The 15,633-nt window shown below is 41.2% G+C and overlaps 3 protein-coding genes across 6 annotated transcripts in view; all 3 read left to right on the forward strand.

Moving 5' to 3' along the window:
* LOC144042812 (myosin-9-like) overlaps positions 1–4,757 on the forward strand; it is a 31,426-nt gene extending 26,669 nt beyond the window's left edge. For both annotated transcript variants that reach the window (XM_077555807.1, XM_077555808.1), the window contains 6 exons: positions 57–145; positions 245–368; positions 452–660; positions 748–856; positions 1,099–1,271; positions 3,257–4,757. In XM_077555807.1, coding sequence (XP_077411933.1) covers positions 57–145; positions 245–368; positions 452–660; positions 748–856; positions 1,099–1,271; positions 3,257–3,365 — 813 coding nt within the window. In that variant the 3' untranslated portion in view covers positions 3,366–4,757. The remainder of the gene's footprint in view (positions 1–56; positions 146–244; positions 369–451; positions 661–747; positions 857–1,098; positions 1,272–3,256) is intronic.
* Positions 4,758–5,306: 549 nt separating this feature from the next.
* On the forward strand, positions 5,307–12,039 carry LOC144044930 (mitochondrial glycine transporter A-like). Of its 2 annotated transcripts, none has more exons than XM_077559643.1 (8): positions 5,307–5,482; positions 6,446–6,554; positions 7,622–7,746; positions 7,856–7,940; positions 8,024–8,203; positions 9,927–10,095; positions 10,320–10,480; positions 11,624–12,039. In XM_077559643.1, the coding sequence occupies exons 2-8, from the start codon at positions 6,540–6,542 to the stop codon at positions 11,744–11,746; spliced, it is 858 nt and encodes a 285-aa protein (XP_077415769.1). In that variant the 5' UTR covers positions 5,307–5,482; positions 6,446–6,539; the 3' UTR covers positions 11,747–12,039. The 2 variants fall into 2 exon arrangements, with proteins under 2 accessions (XP_077415769.1, XP_077415768.1); XM_077559642.1 differs by having other exon boundaries at positions 6,460–6,554.
* A 1,067-nt stretch (positions 12,040–13,106) lies between these two features.
* rpsa (ribosomal protein SA) lies at positions 13,107–15,343 on the forward strand. Of its 2 annotated transcripts, XM_077557516.1 has the most exons (8): positions 13,107–13,173; positions 13,662–13,833; positions 13,906–14,024; positions 14,302–14,547; positions 14,625–14,753; positions 14,829–14,988; positions 15,082–15,120; positions 15,200–15,343. In XM_077557516.1, exons 2-8 carry the CDS (start codon positions 13,701–13,703, stop codon positions 15,292–15,294), a joined length of 921 nt encoding a protein of 306 aa, XP_077413642.1. In that variant the 5' UTR covers positions 13,107–13,173; positions 13,662–13,700; the 3' UTR covers positions 15,295–15,343. The 2 variants fall into 2 exon arrangements, with proteins under 2 accessions (XP_077413642.1, XP_077413641.1); XM_077557515.1 differs by having other exon boundaries at positions 14,829–15,120.
* The last annotated feature ends 290 nt before the right edge of the window (positions 15,344–15,633 follow it).

A 15,633-nucleotide genomic window follows, 5' to 3' on the forward strand; every position in this document is an offset into this window, starting at 1 on the left:
AATACTCATTTTGTGCAATTGGAACTCAAATACAATTTTGGTGTCTCTGTGTTTAGGAGCTGGCTGCTGCAGAGCGTGCGAAGAGACAGGCTCAGCAGGAGAGAGACGAGCTGCAAGATGAGATCAATAACCAGGGCTCCAAGACGTACGACATCTCAAATTGCCTTCATCTTCACATCTTTACATTCCATGACATTATTTGCTCTTTTTTTTTTTGCTTCAACTTAATCACTGCTTATTAAAGTGCTCAAGCCGCAGAGGAGAAGAGACGTCTGGAGGCTCGTATCGCTCAGTTGGAAGAAGAGGTGGAGGAGGAGCAGTGCAACACGGAGCTGATGAATGACAGGATGAAGAAAGCAATGCTTCAGGTCTGTATGTTTAGTCCACCTCCTGTATAAAACATTTGTGGTGACAATCTCAATGACTGTTGCATTCATGCTTCTCCCCCCAGACTGAGCAGATGACCGTGGAGCTGGCTGCGGAGCGCAGCGCCTCTCAGCGTGTGGAAGGGGCTCGTTCCCAGATGGAGCGTCAGAACAAGGAGCTGAAGCTCAAACTGCAGGAGCTGGAGGGAACCATCAAGTCCAAATACAAGGCTAATATGACCACCTTGGAGGCCAAGATCGCTCAGCTGGAAGAGCAGCTCGACTTTGAGACCAGGTGAAAGCAGCATCAGCAGCGGGAGAGAAATCGCGAAAGTACACTTCACGAGTCTGAACGACGTTCTCGTTTCACTCATTCACTCAGGGAGCGGCAAAGTGCCTCCAAGCTTGTGAGACGCACAGAGAAGAAACTCAAAGAGGTTGTTCTCCAGGTGGAGGATGAGAGACGCAACACAGAGCAGTACAAAGACCAGGTGGGTGCCCCCCCCCCCCTTTACTATTGACTTTGGCCCCAGTGGGAATTCCACATTGTCTAACTTTCACCAGACATTGTATTGCATTCAGTGAAGATGAAACTGGTTGCTTCTGTGGGACAACGGAAATCAATAGTGCTTGTCAACTAATTGCAGTTTTCTCAAATTGCTCTTACTTGAGTAATGAACAACCATATATTAAGAATTAAATAGCACTGCATATGTGTTGATTTGTCTCCTAGGCGGACAAGTTGAACTCTCGCATGAAGCAGCTGAAACGTCAGCTGGAGGAGGCTGAGGAAGAGGCTCAGAGGGCTAACGCAAACCGAAGAAAACTGCAGAGGGAGCTGGAGGATGCCACTGAATCAGCAGAGACGATGAACCGTGAGGTGACCAGCCTCAAGAGCAAGTTGAGGTGAGTAGAGAAACTATGGCCCACTGGGGGATATTCAGTCACTTGCCTTTTGCATCACGTTCACATTTTAGTTGCTTTGTAACACTACGTGAACTAAAATATGTGGGCTATTTTCTCATCCATTTAATGTCATTTCAAAAATATGGTTGCATTTAACTCCCCGAAAACCGCAAATTTTCCCGGAAATTCAACAATATTATTAATTAATATTATTATAATCTCAGCCCCTAAAGCAGATCACATATCATTATAAACCTTCAAAAAAAAAAAAAAATAAAATATATATATATATATATATATATATATATATATATATATATATATATATATATATATATATATATATATATATATATATATATATATATATATATATATATATATATATATATATATATATATAGTACATACACACACTGGAGCGCAGTTGTAATAACCTTGGGTCATCTGAGTAATTATTCATCGTCAATTCCCTTACAAAGAAACATCCTCATTGTCTACAAACATATTTCTTAACAGTATGTCACTGTCGACTCGTTACACTGATTCGAATTCCGCCCGCACTGTCGTCAATCGCGTCATTTATTTCATAACTCACGAATCTGCGTCAACCATAAACGCTCAAATAAAATTCCAGGACATGCTAGGAGGCCCACGTCACCCACTCGTCCATATTCTGATGCATTTCATCATCGGCTGAGAGACAAAGAATTGGTCAAAAAAAAATGACATATCCGCTTCCCGGGTTTAAAGGGAGAAGTGCAGTAATGCGCTCCCGGCTTTAATGGGTTAAAGTGAAAAGGACGTGAGACTAAATCACAGACTTGCATATGAAAGTCCATGTATTGTAAGCCAGCTATTCTGAGTGATCAAATGTCAAGACCGGTCAACGTCGAATTGACATATTAAATCTAGCCAAAACACCACCCAGACGCTACTCAACGGGATCCGACATCACGAACGGTGATTTATACATTAATCAGACTATGTACACCGACGCCCGGATGCTTTCCATCCTTCCCAAGTCAGATTGATGTATCAAGGCCTTAAAGAACCATCTTTACTCTCAAGTTGACAATGATGAGCTGTCAGTAAATTTGCTCACTCTGTTTTTATTGTTTAATTTAAGCAGTCTCAAAGTACACAAAAACCAAGGACATGTTATGTAGTGTTAAATGACTAAAACTCACACAAAACATGCCTCATAGCTGGTAATCTGTTCAATCTTGTAGACATAGTAGATTCCGATTGTGTTGTACTGACAGCTTGCTTCAATTGAAATATAGTGACACAAGTGAGGAGTGAGTTTAACCATTTTCTGAGCTGCCAAGTGTTATGGATTATCCATATTTTTGAATTGAAATGACAGAATGCTGCCGTTTTACACCCGGTGCTCGGTAGACAATGCGTCATTGCTCATTGATTAGCAGGCTAGCAACGCTAATGGACGAGTGCTTTCGGCTAACATGTTGTGATGCTAATCCCAATCACTGCTATTAATGGCTTTCGATGGTAAAAGGCGCCGTTCTATGTCTGTCTTTTTCACGTCTGGGGAACTGAAACGGGCTAATGCAAATTAATTTAAAAATTAGACTAATCAGGAGTAGAAAAAAAACACATTTGCATCAGGCAGGTAATAACATGGCTGTACTACGTCATATCCGGTTTGGCCCCTATGATCGCACCCGCTGGCAAGATTTTTAAAGCGTAATTAAAAAATCATGAAATACTCGGTTAATATGTATTGATATGAGGAACTGTTCATTTTGACATGTATATTAAATGTATTGCTTATAACAACATATTAAAATGTGTCCCAGACACTGAATATTTTTTAACACGTTTAGTATTTGGTGTGCATTAAGGGGAAAGCTTAGGGCATTGTGACAGAAAGTAAAAATTCTCTTCATAGCCTGGCATTTCTAATATTTTGGTTCCGGGTGCAAATTGTTGTATTTACATGTTGCCTTTTTGCTCCATTCTAGACGCGGCGACCTCCCCTTCACCATGCGTCGTATCGTGACCCGCACCGGCGTGGAAAGTGATGATGAGGCCGAGCCCAAGAGCGAGACCCTCGAGCCCAAACCTGAATAAACCGCTTCAGCGACACCTAATTTGTTATCAACAAACAATTATTAGACAACACCAAATACACATGAGCGTATTTTCAGTGTACGTACTGATCAATGGCAAACACAAACCACATACACAGACCAAGTCATCTTCTGTGACTGGCTGATCATTATAACCGTGACAATCTATGCATTACATGCAGTTAAGACAGTACACTCGTACAATCACCATGCAAACCCGTTTTGGGCCTTTTTTCCCCTTTTGACCAATAGTTCTTTCTCTGGGAAAAGTGAATAAAGAACATATTTTTATAAGGAGACATTCAAACTAAAAAAAAAAATAAAAGCCCTGATGTAGGATCTATTTTTCTAATTGAAGAACAGAAAAAGTATACGTAAATGAAGACTGATTACTGGAAGGGGACCAAAGTAATATCTCAAACTATAGAGTTGTATTTTATGCTGAAGTTTTTACTATGATTAAGATGGAAGTACTACATGTTGTTTATGGCTCTTGCTTGCGCTTTTGCCTTAAAATGAAGGTTTATATGCTCAAATGTATTGCACCGACTTAACTATCAACATTTGACTATGCTTTTGAGTTTAATAATTTGATATATATACACATTTCATGACATTTGAAACTTATTGGCCCAATGACAAGTAGTGAAGGCATCTGATTGTGACTGGGCTAATGAAACACCTAGCCGATCCATTAGCAACCACTGCGAATGTTGAAGATGACCTGCACATCCATGAGTAGTCGATGCAAAAAAAAAATAACATGCACACTGAGACCGTATTTGCGGCTGAATTGAGCTGGGCAGTGTTGTTTGCGTAACCCCCCCCCTCCCCCTTCACCCAAGGATGTTCATTGATCTTTTCTGTCGTTACTATTGTCTACATTCTTGTTCAGGGTAAAGTTCAAATGAAGTTGTGGGGTATAGTTTATTCCTAAGGGCACACACACTGTATTCTCAGGGCACAGCTTATTGAGGGAGAATTGGGTTAGTCACAAGGGTTGAACACGTCATCGTACTGGGATCTAAGGACATATTTGATCACTGTAGCCTGTGTAAACTTTTCTCAAAATGGCGTTGAGCATATACATTAATACTTGTACCACACAAAACCCTCCTTTTGCAGACATAAAGCCCCCACACGCTGTGCTCAAGGGTGGCTTTGGCTCACTCACACTGCTGGGAAGTGAGAGGAATGTGTTGTACTAAAGAAATTACTGCTCAGATGAATTATTTGTACGCACTTAAAAACATCCAAAATGAAGTTTAATTTTTTTTTTTTTTTTTTGCATCTCATTCATTTATAAGGTTTATCTGCACCTCAAGAATTGAAGCAATTGTGACTATGTTGGTATTTGGTATTGCAAATAAAGAGGCTTTCTAAATGGTCATAATGTCTTATGTTGACTGCATTTCACCACTTGGGAGCTCTCTCCCTAATCCAACGGGTTTTTGGTGCAGTGATACCGAACCACATAATGTATCTATCACCTGCAGAGGTCAGTCAAGTTTTTTTGATATGGTGGAAGTCCAACAGGTGGCGGTAACGCACCTGGATAAAAGGAAGCTTCACTTTTGTTGTGATACTTGCAATCTAAAATAATCTGATTCAGTGAATTCGAGTTCCCTAGTTTTCAGAGTAACGATCTTTTTATATTTAAGAACAGACACAAAAAAAACTATATACATACAGTATAATCTTTATTCTTGTCGTTTCCCTTATTAGAGGTCACTTGAAAATGTATTTATTTTCCGAACTGCTTGTCCTCAATAGGGTCGCAGGAAACATGAGGATGCAGTACACAGATTGGAAAAATTGATTGAAATTTGCGTCTTTGAGAATGGGCGTGGCTTTCTTATGCCATCCAATCGGGCCCACCCTCAGCAGGAACCGGCTAGTTACCCCGTGGACCACTTTTACCTTTTGAAGGCAGTGTTTATCAAATGAGCATCGAGCTCCTGCGTTGCCAATGTCAGCCTTTAAGTTTCGTTATTACGGGTACCGAGGTCGGTCTTAAGTTTCATTATTACGGGTACTGAGGTCGGTCTTAAGTTTCATTGTTATTGTTGGTGAAACAATTTAGTTCGAGGACCGACAGAGAAGCCAAGCGGCGATAAGGTATGTAATTATAATAACATAACTGTGTGTGTTCGTTGTAATATGCAATTTCAGGATCATATGGCCCATTTATGTTTTACTAAATTACGCAGATAATTAGTGCCCGTTTTTGCACATTACTTGTCACGTTGATAATTTAGTGCCTCTTTTTTGCTTATTGTAATTATTTGCCTCTGTCTGTACTTGTTCATTCACAGTTTAACTTTTTAGTTTTAAACTATGTTGTGTTTAATGTGTGTGGAGAGTCTTACTATTTTTCTAAGTGGGCTATTTATGCTATTCAATTCAATATTTATTTGTCTACATTACAAGGGGGACAGGGTAAACCATGATTGGAAATAAAGTATTTATCTGATTATTCACTTTATCTAATCTATCTGGCTGTATGTAACTTGAACCGTTAAGTCACATCGACCACAATTATCAAATGACATCCAACAAGGCAAATTTGATTAACACCGTCAGAATATAGTTTAACTATTTGTTAGTTATTTCAGCGTCTTGTTATAGCAGAGGAAGCAATCGTGCAGTGTTGTTCTGCTACTACAGTAACACACTGTTATTGTAATATTTGCCAGATGAAATAAAAACAATGTTTTTGTTTATTTAGGATAAGGTGGCGCTACAATGTTTTTTTGTGGTATTTGTCCTCTTTTGGTCATTTAATTTGTGATGTTTAAAGCTAGTATGCCTATACACAACTGGGGCACACAAAGCAAGATCCTAATTAGTGACCTTTGGTTTGGTAATGAGTTGCTGTGTGTCAAGTCAGCTGCTCCCAAACAAAACAAAACATTGTTGGGTTTGTGTGTGTAGTTTTTACGCAGCTTGGCACAAACAGAGCCTGATCATGTCCAATATCATTTCCACGGGTCAACACTAGCTTGCATCATCAGCCAAAACGTTGAGTGTTGTGCTGGTCGAATGGATTGACCCTGAACAGTGAGGTCTGTCTCATATCAGATTGTTCTTGTCAGGAAGAACAGCATCTGCAGCGTGTGAAGGTGCATAAAAGGAGCAGAAACCTTAGTCAACTCGTTCAAGTCCCGACAGAACTATGGAACTGTCGTTGGTAAGTTTTAAGTTAGATTTTCACAAGCATCTTTTTTTACGCCTTAATCGACAATTTAAATCAGTCAAAATGTTCTAACTGTGCATTGGCCTATCAAGATTTGTTACTGTGGCTTAAACTTTTTTTTAATCCAAAATAGTACATTTGCATAATTTTGTTTAAATTTTAAATACTGTACATTTGAATTGAATATTTTAGTAGTGTTGGTTTTCAACAATATATTTACGTACACACTGTATTTTATAACTTTTATTTGCAATACTTTTTAAAGGGAGAATTACTTTATTTTCAATTTTTTATGTAGCTTCACTTCACTAATCCCTCCGCTAAATTGAACCAGCATACCATTCAATCACATCTGAATGTAAATTGACATATTAATTATGATGCATTTTTTCTGTTTTATTTCTAGCTTCCAATTATTATTAATTTTAGTAATAAAATACAGTAAATTAATGTCCGGGCAGTGGTAATGTCAACATTATTTTCATTCAAAGGATCTTTGTGCAATTTGTCACTTTTTTACTCACGACTGCCACCTCTGGCCCAAAGCATAACTGCAGCATCTGTGTCAGGCTCGTTCATGGTGCGCGTGCGAGTACGCGCACAATCTTAAAGTGATAGCCACAGTTGACAAACAAAGACATGACTTCAAATAAGTTAAGAAAAACTCCACCCCTCCCCTCCCCAAAGAAACTGTGGAGTGTGCAGGCTCTGCATACTCTACTATAAAGGGAAGATAAAAACTGATAGGTGCAGTCAGATTAAAACAGTCAGGGCTCTTTTTACTCATCTGGAAATTGGTGGAGCATGCATGATGTAGAAAAAGCTTTAACATTACCTTTTTAAATGGCACAATGCACCTTTCAAGCTACTTTCTTTTTTTTTTTACTTTTGTATAGGATCGAATTAGATTGGACCTACTTTTGTGGCAATTAAGAGTAGTAAGATAGTGATGATAGTAACCTAGTGAGGAAGTGCTACAAAAAAATGAATGCATGGATGAAACACAAACCTGCCTCATCCTTGGGTGCATAACAACACCAATACTCCCCCCACCTGTTTAGGCTCACCCAGCTGTCAAAGCCTTTATGTGTGGTGCTCTAAGTGGAACCTGCTCCACGCTGCTTTTCCAGCCCCTCGACCTGGTCAAGACACGTCTGCAAACATTGCAGAACAACGTGCAACCCGGGTAAGGGTGAACATGGTAACCTTTGTTTGGCATTTTCAGCCAAAATACTGTAGGTCCACGTTATGGTGCATTATTTTTTTAACCACTTATCTGAATTTTATTCTTTCAGTTCTAGCCGTGTAGGAATGATGAGAGTGATCCTGAATGTAGTGCGGACAGAGCGGCTGCTGGGACTGTGGAAAGGAGTTTTACCGGTTAGGATGGCAATAAAGTCATGGCACGTGTGAATTCTTAAATGCCACTCACTCAACTCTCTCCTGTTTTTGTGTTCGGCCAGTCGTTCATGAGGACCATCCCTGGGGTGGGGCTCTACTTCAGCACTTACTGCTCATTAAAGCAGCACTTCTTCCTGGAGAAGAACCCGGGGGCCTTGGGAGCTGTGCTGCTGGGAGGCGGGGCCAGGTCGGTGGCTGGGGTCCTCATGCTGCCTGTGACGGTCATCAAGACTCGATATGAAGTAAGAAAACACAGGAAAGTAAGAGCAGTGTCAAAATGGCAGAAATACAATGAGATTTTTATGGTTGACCACTACCTACCTCTCTATATTCGTTATATACAGTTTTTTTTTGTTTGTTTTTTTCTGGAGAGCTCAGTATTGTTCATTCGGTAATTTTATGTCATCATCATTGCTCTCTCTTTTTTTATTTATTTATTTTTATTTTGTATGTGGGTGAGTATTGTTATGGTGTGGTCACGGAGCGGCGTGGTGTCTGGCGTCCAAAACCCCCATTGAAATGAAGGCCGGGTGCCCAGGGCTCCAATCCCCCCATTGAAATGAATGGCGGATCGGCGTGTGAAGGTGGAGGACCCAAAATGCAGGGAGGCAGGAGAACCACAGCAGGAGTGCGGGCGAGACTGGCGTGCTTTATTTTACAGAAAACACTAACCGAGGAACTGGTTAGCATAAAATAACAAAGAACGGAAAATATACAAAATCAAAGTGACAGAAAGAACTCCGGGGGTGACCGTGACAAGCGGCAATGATCCCACACGGACTGATCATCACCATCGACCCCTGCCAGGACAGAGCAAGCGCAACACCTCAGGGCCCCCCAGGCCACGGCAGCGCCAAGGGACAACCCCCGGTCCCTGCAGGGGCCACCAGCTGGAGAGCAGGAGCGCCCCCCACCCCAACACGGCCCGCACCACCAACCCAACGCAGTAGGACGGGGCACTGCAGGCTGCCAGGCACCCCACCGGTCCACAGCCCCCCGCCCCCGGGAATCCCCCGCACCGAAGAGGGGCCGGACAGCGGAGCGGAGAGGGCACCCGCGCCCACCCCACCTCCCGCGTGGAGGGACGGAACACCAGGGGCAGAAGGGGAGATGGGGGCACCGGGGGACGGGCGGCACCCCCGAACCCCAGGCCTAGCGGGGAAAGGCCCCGGTCGTCACTCCAGCGTTCTTAGTGAAAGTTCAATTAACATGTCGTTATAGTTATATGGTTTTGACTGTTTGAAACAAAAATGATCTTAAGATTTGATAGAGCTCTTTTATTGGATGTTATACAATATTGTGCGAGTGGTCATCATTTTGAGGCTGTTGTGTGTACTCATTAATACTTTAATTGTTTGTGATCTTGGCAGCATATCATCGCCGCTATGTGAAAAACACTCATGTCCATTTTTGTATTTTTCCATCCATCCATCCATTTTCTTTACCACTTGTCCTCACAAGGGTCGCGGGGGTTGCTGGAGCCTATCCCAGCTGGCTTCGGGCAGTAGGCGGGGTACACCCTGAACTGGTTGCCAGTCAATTGCAGGGCACACAGAGACGAACAATCATACTCACAATTTGGAGTGTCCAATCAACCTGCCATGCATGTTTTTGAAATGTGGGAGGAAACCGGAGTACCCGGAGAAAACCCACGCAAGCACGGGGAGAACATGCAAACTCCACCCAGGAAGGCCGAAGCCCGGACTTGATCTCATGTCCTCAGCACTGGGAGGCGGACGTGCTAACCAGTCAGCCACCGTGCCGCCTTTTTGTATTTTTATTTATGTATTTATTTATTTACATTTTTATGATTTTGGGATGAAACTGCATGCTGACATCCCAAAAACGTAAAAATTGAGAGAAAAAAATGGACAAAAGTGTTTCTCACATATCAACAATGTAAATTATACGTCAGTCTTCAACTTTCGAACTTTCACTCTAACGGTATTTGTGGTTTTGCTTCAGTGTGGCAGGTACCGTTATGAGAGTGTCACCGGGGCTTTGCGCAGTGTGTGTCGGACTGAAGGTCCTGCAGCACTGTACTCTGGCCTGATGGCCACTCTGCTCCGAGACGTCCCTTTCTCTGGAATCTACGTTATGTTCTACAGCCAAATGAAGGCCAATTTGCCAAACGGTATGTAAAGAGCAAAGCAGGACAGATTGCTTCAGAGTGATACAGGAAACAATATTTCTGTGTTTTTAATTGAAGACTATTAAATTAAAATAATGGATCTGTACCTTCTTCTGGGATGTTTCCATAGTGTTTTTCTTTTAAAAGTGTGCAGCGCCTTGTCTTACAAACAAATGTGTGCGTGCTCATATTTTCCTGACTTTATCTACTATATATCTTCATTGAAGAGATCAGCGTGTCTGCTTTCGCCCCCCTGGCTAACTTCAGCTGTGGGATCCTGGCAGGGGTGTCAGCCTCGCTTGTCACGCAGCCTGCCGATGTGGTCAAAACACTCGTCCAAGTGAACCCCCAGTTGAGGACGACTGACGCTATTAGATACATCTATGTGGTAAGTACTGTATATCACTTGCTTGAAAACTTTGCGTCTTTTATGTCAATTGATATGTCACTATGACGGAGTTGACATGTTATTAAAATATCCTATATGAAATAGTGTAAAATATGATCAAACACAAGTACAGTGGACCCCCGCATACTCACAGTTTTGCACTTGCGGATTTGCATTTTTTTTATTTTTTTATATTTCAATATTTTTTAATATTTTAGATTGATTTGTTTTTTTTTATCTCGCCGCAAATAGACATCAATTAAATGCAGATTTTTGCTATTCATGGGCCAGCCATGTCCCTATCGCCCTTGTATAACTATTCTTCAACTAGCCACGTTAAGCTTGAAGAGAATCCAACCTCAAAAATTGTGAAGAATATTACAAAACATACAAACATGTACACATTTACCATTACTCTGCAACTAGCCAATGTTTCAACCTCCACTGAGTCAAGACAAAATTCTGGTAGTAATGGCACTGAAATTATATTATTATTATTTAAATGAGCAGATGCCTCATCATGACAGCAATTTCAGGGACACATGCAAAATGTTCTGAAAACAGAATATACATGACCCCCCCCCCTCAACAAAAAAAGTTGTAGTGGACAATAAAATGTGCATTTTTAAAATATTTTATTTAATATAATTTAACCAGTTATTAGACACATTGTAGTTAACAGAGCAGTGCTTGGGACAAGCCCAAATCATGCACATTCAATGAAAAAATGGTATAGTAGGAAATCGCCTTCTTTAAAGTACAGTATTTCCACTGTGTTTTATGAATCTGTATAATGTGACTTTTAAAGTTAAAGTACCACTGATTGTCACACCCACCTAAGTGGGGCGGAATTCTTTCTCCGCCGTTGACCCATCCCCTAGGGGAGAGGTGAACAGCAACAGGGGCCGCGCTCTGGAATCTTTTGAGGTTCTAACCCCACAATTCCAACACATAATGCTGAGTTGTCAAGCAGGGAGGCAAATGAGTCCCATTTTCATAGTCTTTGGTATGACCCGGCCGGGGAGTGAACCCACGACCTCCTAGTCTCAGGACAAAAACTCTACCACTAGGCCCACTGAGCTGATTATTTTTTGGATTGATATACACATGAAATGACACCTTGTTATATTTTCTATTGTCAAGGAACATGGACTTGAGGGTTTCTTAAGAGGGGCGTTGCCGCGCTGTCTTAGGAGGACCATGATGGCCGCCATGGCGTGGACTGTCTATGAGCAGATGATGGCATATCTTGGACTGAAATCATGAAAAGGAAAGTCTAGCTGAAGTTGGTTGATGACAAAGAAGATATGAGCTCAAGTGACAAAAAGTGAGGAGAAAAAGTGCACTTACAGTACCTGTGCAGCTGCTTTCACTTCTTCTGTAACACACACACTGATATCTAAGTTATAGCTATGTGATTTTTGCATTCTGTTACTGTGACAGTTTGTAGTCCTTTATCACAATAATGCATTAACATGAATGTTCCTTGTATATATTTAAAAATCTACCCAAGTATTTATATTTTTATAATGCAATTAAACAAGGCTTCTTTAAAGAGAGTGATGTGTGCTTCTTACCCTGCTCGTAAATGCTGTAAATGATTAAACTGAAGGAGTCGACTGAACATCAAGATTTGAAACATGACCGCAGGTATGCCGCTGCGCAGATATGGCTGTTATGTCATAGGGCGCGTTGAATTCTGGACCTGAGATCACTTTGATGTGACAGTCTGTCTTAATCTTGGCCTACAAAGCAATTGTGCATAGATAAAACACACAAAGCAGTCTGGTAAAGGTTAATCTACTGTACTTCCCAAAATAGAGGTCTTGCATTCAACCACAAGCTTAATGAAGCATATTAGGCATGCTACTATGACATAAAATAAATAACTGACAAACTATGGTGTACTTTTGAAATAAAATACTAATTATTGAGCATATTAAAAGGCGAAAACCTCAGTAATAAGCAGGAGGAGGTAGTAGTGATTTCAGAAATAAAACAAGAGAACTCTTGATAGTCACGACATTAAGCCTTGTCAGCTCTCATTTATTGGTCAGTCTGTTTATAGTAGTTTTAATAAAAGAAAATTTAAAAAAATTGCTCTCCTGGGAAAACAACCTAAAACTTGAACTCACACCAGTGGACAAACTATCCACAACCATTCAACACCAGACCATTTCTAAACTGAATGAATCATCCATTGCCCTCATCTGACTGGTTTTGAAGCACCAGCACTGAATTGATCTTCATCTGTGTTCTCCAGTCTACTTTTAATTGAATGTTTGCTAGGAAGAATCCCTCCTATTTGGGCCATTGAAACGTTTCACTGGATTCATTTCTCAACATTATACTGAGGACACTTTGTACACGATGGTCATGTTGACTGGAACGCTTTATCTTTGGCAAATAAATATAGTTGCCACATAGGCCAGACTTTGACTGAGAAGTCAGCGTCTCAGCATTGTCTTAATATGGTCTTTCCATCTTGTCTTAATATGGGACGCTGTACCACGTGCGCCATGGTCTATCGTCACGGCATTTAACACTGCCACCTTTTGACAAAACAGCAGCATTACAACAAGGCCAAACAACCAATCACAAGCTTAGAAGCCTACTATAAATAAGACGTCATTTCCTGACAGCGGCCTCTTTTACCATCGTGTGGTTAGTCTTCCATACGGCGTTGTTTCGTGGTGAGTTTTTTTTAGAATATTCAACCTTCAAATATATCCAAAGAATTAAGCAAACTCCTTAATACTATGTTAGCCACCTAAAGCGACGTTAAAAAGTAGACATGTCCCTCTTACGTTGTCTTGAAACGCCCTAACTAGCAATGCTAACATTTGAAGCTAACTAGCTTGTGACACGCGCTCACTCCATGCTGCCGCTCGACTATGCGCACTACTGTAGGGAATGGTCGAACATGTATGTTGCAATGATTCAAATAAATGCGTATTTTAGCTACTATCAGTAGTTTGTGACTGCGTATATAAATAATGTGCCGTGTGAAATATTAAAGGCCACTTTATAAAAAAATAAGGGGGCGGAGAATGTTCCAAAATAATCAACGGCTTCAGCCAACTTATTCCGTGATATTGTAACAATATTGAACGCTACTTGATAAGATAATTGTGTAATCCGACCTTTTTAAATACTTAAAATGCTTATTTTTATCCCACAGCTCTCCCAACTCACTCGTAACTCGGGGAAAGTGGTCACGATGTCCGGAAGTCTGGATGTCCTTCAAATGAAGGAGGAGGATGTGCTGAAGTTCCTGGCTGCAGGAACCCATCTGGGCGGTACCAACTTGGACTTCCAGATGGAGCAGTATGTCTACAAGAGAAAAAGTGATGGTATGTGTAGATGCATATTGGTGACTCATTTTTTTGTGACCATTGCGTCTTAAGCTTGTCCTTTATTTTAAGGTGTGTACATCATTAATCTGAGAAAGACCTGGGAGAAGCTGCTGCTGGCTGCAAGGGCCATTGTTGCCATTGAAAACCCAGCTGACGTTTGCGTCATCTCCTCCAGGAATACTGGACAGGTACATTTTAAGTTTTAGAATCATGTTTGCGTCTACTGTTAATATAGAATCAATGTTGAAATTTGTAAATTGCACATTGTTAAAGCCTTGCACCGTTGTCGGTGTTCAGGTGTCGGAAGTGTGCAAGAGTAATTATGGACAGGTTTTTATCTTGCACCATTGAGGACTGATGTCCCTTGATTGTGGTTTGATAGACCTGAGCCACAGTGTAAACCGTCTTAAACATAAAATGAAATTACTCAAACGCTAGAATTGACAACTTTTGTTTCCTCTTCAGAGAGCAGTGTTGAAGTTCGCCTCTGCCACCGGTTCCACCACCTTCCATGGTCGTTTCACCCCGGGTACATTCACCAATCAGATCCAGGCAGCTTTCAGAGAGCCCCGCCTCCTGATTGTGACAGATCCTCGTGCTGATCACCAGCCACTGACGGAGGCCTCCTATGTGAACATCCCCTCCATTGCTCTGTGCAACACTGATTCCCCACTTAGATATGTGGACGTTGCCATCCCCTGTAACAACAAGGTGAGGCACAGAATGAAATAACTTTGACTGCTTGATTCTATGAAGAAGATTGTTTTTCCAATATGTCTTTTTTTCAGGGTCACCACTCTGTGGGTCTGATGTGGTGGATGTTGGCCCGGGAGGTTCTCCGAATGAGAGGCACAATTTCCAGAGAGCACCCTTGGGAAGTCATGCCCGATCTGTACTTCTACAGAGATCCTGAAGAGGTAAATATGATAGATCACAGTATCTTAACAGCAGAATGCCAAATACACGTACTAACGAGATGCTTTAAAATGTAGATTGAGAAGGAGGAGCAAGCTGCTGCTGAGAAGGCTGTTGGAAAGGAGGAGTTCCAGGGTGAATGGACCGCCCCTGCAGCAGAGTTTGCCCAGCCTGAGGTTGCTGACTGGTCTGAGGGTGTCGCTGTGCCATCTGTGCCCATTCAACAGTTTCCAGCAGGTAGGATTTCTTCAGTCGGGTACACCCTTTTCAGTGCTACTCCAATCAAAGTATTTTTGTTTTTTTATTTATTTATTTATTTATTTATTTTAGGCGCTCCAGCAGCTGTAAAGCCCGCTGAAGGCTTTACAGGTGAGAATTCTCATTTTTAATATTTATTTTTTTATTTTTTTTTATATTTTGTTGGGTTCTAACATCCTTTGTCTTGCAGAGGATTGGAGCAATCAGCCTGCTACTGAGGACTGGTCCACTGCTCCCACTGCCCAAGCCTCTGAATGGGGTGGTACCACCTCTGATTGGTCTTAAAAAAAAAAAAGACCATAACTGGAAATAAAGTGTACAACATTTTTCTGAATTGTATGTCATTTGTTGTATTTAATTTTTTTAACCTATATGTGACAAAGCCCCAAGCTGTGTGCCTTTTTTTAATGTTGCAAAATAAGTGAAACAGAATGCTCTCAAAGAATCCAGGTAGATATCGCTGTCGTCGGGCAGAAACCTCGTAAGTCACAATTTGACAAATTTCAGTTTTATTTTTTTTTAATCTGTACTTTTGGTCAGTGTGCACATGTGGGTGTAATTTTTGCAAATTTGTGACTCGTAAGTGTTGAAAAGGCTTGTTCTCTTTGATGCAATGTTAATGAT

The sequence above is a fragment of the Vanacampus margaritifer genome, chromosome 2 (assembly GCF_051991255.1).
Source record: "Vanacampus margaritifer isolate UIUO_Vmar chromosome 2, RoL_Vmar_1.0, whole genome shotgun sequence".
NCBI lineage: Eukaryota > Metazoa > Chordata > Actinopteri > Syngnathiformes > Syngnathidae > Vanacampus > Vanacampus margaritifer.